At 43.6% G+C, this 2,500-nt stretch overlaps 1 protein-coding gene across 2 annotated transcripts in view; it reads left to right on the plus strand.

Annotated features, from left to right (window-relative positions):
* LOC135113097 (uncharacterized) overlaps positions 1-2,500 on the plus strand; it is a 115,592-nt gene that overhangs the window by 76,106 nt on the left and 36,986 nt on the right. For both annotated transcript variants that reach the window (XM_064028132.1, XM_064028133.1), the window contains exon 5: positions 1,875-2,500. This exon is cut by the window's right edge and continues 455 nt beyond it. In XM_064028132.1, coding sequence (XP_063884202.1) covers positions 2,076-2,500 — 425 coding nt within the window. In that variant the 5' untranslated portion in view covers positions 1,875-2,075. The remainder of the gene's footprint in view (positions 1-1,874) is intronic.

Consider the following 2,500-nt stretch of genomic DNA (forward strand, 5'->3'; position numbering starts at 1 on the left):
GAGAGAATGAAGGAGAGGGAGAGAGGGAGGGAAGGAGGGAGAGGGGGGAACAAAAAGGAGGAGGGGGAGGAAGGAAAAGAAGGAAAGATAATTACAAAGCTTCTTGAAAAAGCATCTTAAGAGAGGCGTTCAACACACACCATTACGTAAACACACACACACACACACACACACACACACACACACACACACACACACACACACACACACACACACACACACACACACACACACACACACGTACATAACCAACAGACATAAACAAAGACAGGACTAAAAATCACCAATAAGCATGTTTTTCTCTCTCTCTCTCTCTCTCTCTCTCTCTCTCTCTCTCTCTCTCTCTCTCTCTCTCTCTCTCTCTCTCTGTTCTATTGCATATTTTGCCTCCCTCTTTTCACTGCGTTTTTCCTTAAGTAGAAATTCTTCTCTCTCTCTCTCTCTCTCTCTCTCTCTCTCTCTCTCTCTCTCTCTCTCTCTCTCTCTCTCTCTCTCTCTCTCTCTCGGGTATTCTTTGCTTAGTATATATTTTTTTTCTCTCTCTCAGTTAATTGTTTTCAGGCGAGCAGTAGTCTCTCTCTCTCTCTCTCTCTCTCTCTCTCTCTCTCTCTCTCTCTCTCTCTCTCTCTCTCTCTCTCTTGTACCGGTTTAATCCTTTATGAAAAGTACCGGTGGAATTACTTGCCAGGTGTGGTACTTATCAATTAATTCTGCCAGGTATATGTAGCTTATTAATTTTCACATCTGCTCTACGTTTCTCTTCTTTCGTTTATTTCCGCTCTGTCTTTCGTTTTCTTCGCGTTTGTGTGTTTCTTTTCATTTTCATCTTCCTCGTTTTCTGTGTCTACGTTTTCTTTCACGTGTCTGTCAATAGGGAGGCTTAATGGAAGACTAGGTAAGTTTAAGGATAGGGAGTTCATTCCTTTAATTGTCTACTTTTCTTTTTTGTTCGTATGTGTATGTTTTTCGTTTTCATTACTTTTTTTTTCTATCAACCTGTCCTTTATATTTTTTTATTTATCTATTGTTTTTTTTCATTGTCAATATAATGTCTACTTTTTGTTGGTATGTTCATTTATTTTCGTTATTTTCTTTCCTGCCTATTTACTTTTTCACTTGTTCTTTCTTTCACTTCTTCGTCACATCTTTCTGTCAATTACTCTTCAACTTTCACAACTACCTGTCAATATTTTCAGTTTTTCTCACATGTACCTGTCAATTTTACACCTTTATAAGCCTAATTACTGACGCTTCCCTCCCCTCATTTGTCTGTCCCTCACTTCCCCCACCCATCCCTCCCTCTCTCCCTTCCTCCCTCCCTCTCTCAGGTGAACGAAAAATCATTAGCCACAATAATTAGTCCCGTGCTAACTCCCTTTATCTCTCCCTCTCTCTGCTTTAATTCCTGTACTTGTATGTTTTTTTAACCTGTTTCACTAATTACCACACACTTTTTACCTGTCCCGTCACTCAGCGTAGAATTTAATTATAATACATTTAATATACTCGTAGATCTTTTATTTATTTTTTTTTCCGAGTTCACCTGTACATTTCTACCCGTATAACATTAATGACCATTCCTTAAGCTGCCTCTCTTTCTATTCTATAGGTGTATAAAAACCAAACCTAATAATTAAACAGGTAAAATTTCCTCTACATTTTACCCACGTCTACCTGTACGCTTCACCTATATCATCCTAATTACCTCCCATACACGCCTCTTTACCTGTCCCTCTTGCTCCTCAGGTAACTAAAAACACTAACACAACCTAACCCTAATAATTATTCCGCCAGGTACCCTTAGCACCCCTTCCCTTACCTGAGCACACCTGAGCACACCTGTCCCTCATTAATGGCCCGTTCCTTCCCCCCAGGTATCGTGGATAAGAGGGCGTGACCTGCAGGTGTTGTCAACGGGGCGCATTACTTTCTCCACTGACGTCAGAATCTCAGTGTTGCCAGGCAGTAGTGGGAAGGTGAAAAGCAGAAATAGACGCAATGTTCATACTAGCGTGGAGGTGGAGGTGGTGGAGGTGAAGGGGAGGGGCACTGACGAGACGCCGCGAAGAGTGAAGATGCCACTTAACTCCTCCACTTCACTCTCTTCTTCCTCCACTTCTGCCTCCTCCAGCAGCAATGAGGAAAAGGATAAGGAGGAGGGTTGGAAGAGACAAGGGGAGGTAGTCAAGCAGTACTCCTCTTCTCCCTCATTATCTTCTGCTGCTGCTACCTCCTCCTCTTCCTCCTCCTCCTCCTCCTCCTCCTCCTCCTCCTCCTCCTCCTCCTCCTCCTCCTCCTCCCGTGGCCACAGCAAGACACAGCCACACTCCCACAAAAGCAAGGCCCAGCAGCGGGTCTCCTACACCCGCTACATCCACAAAAGAAGGAACACCATCCCACCTCACCACACACACCAAAACGCAATGCACACGCCACACCACCACCACCACACAAACCACAAACACCCACAACATCACCCAAAACACCACCACACACACAA

The sequence above is a fragment of the Scylla paramamosain genome, chromosome 25 (genome assembly GCF_035594125.1).
Source record: "Scylla paramamosain isolate STU-SP2022 chromosome 25, ASM3559412v1, whole genome shotgun sequence".
NCBI lineage: Eukaryota > Metazoa > Arthropoda > Malacostraca > Decapoda > Portunidae > Scylla > Scylla paramamosain.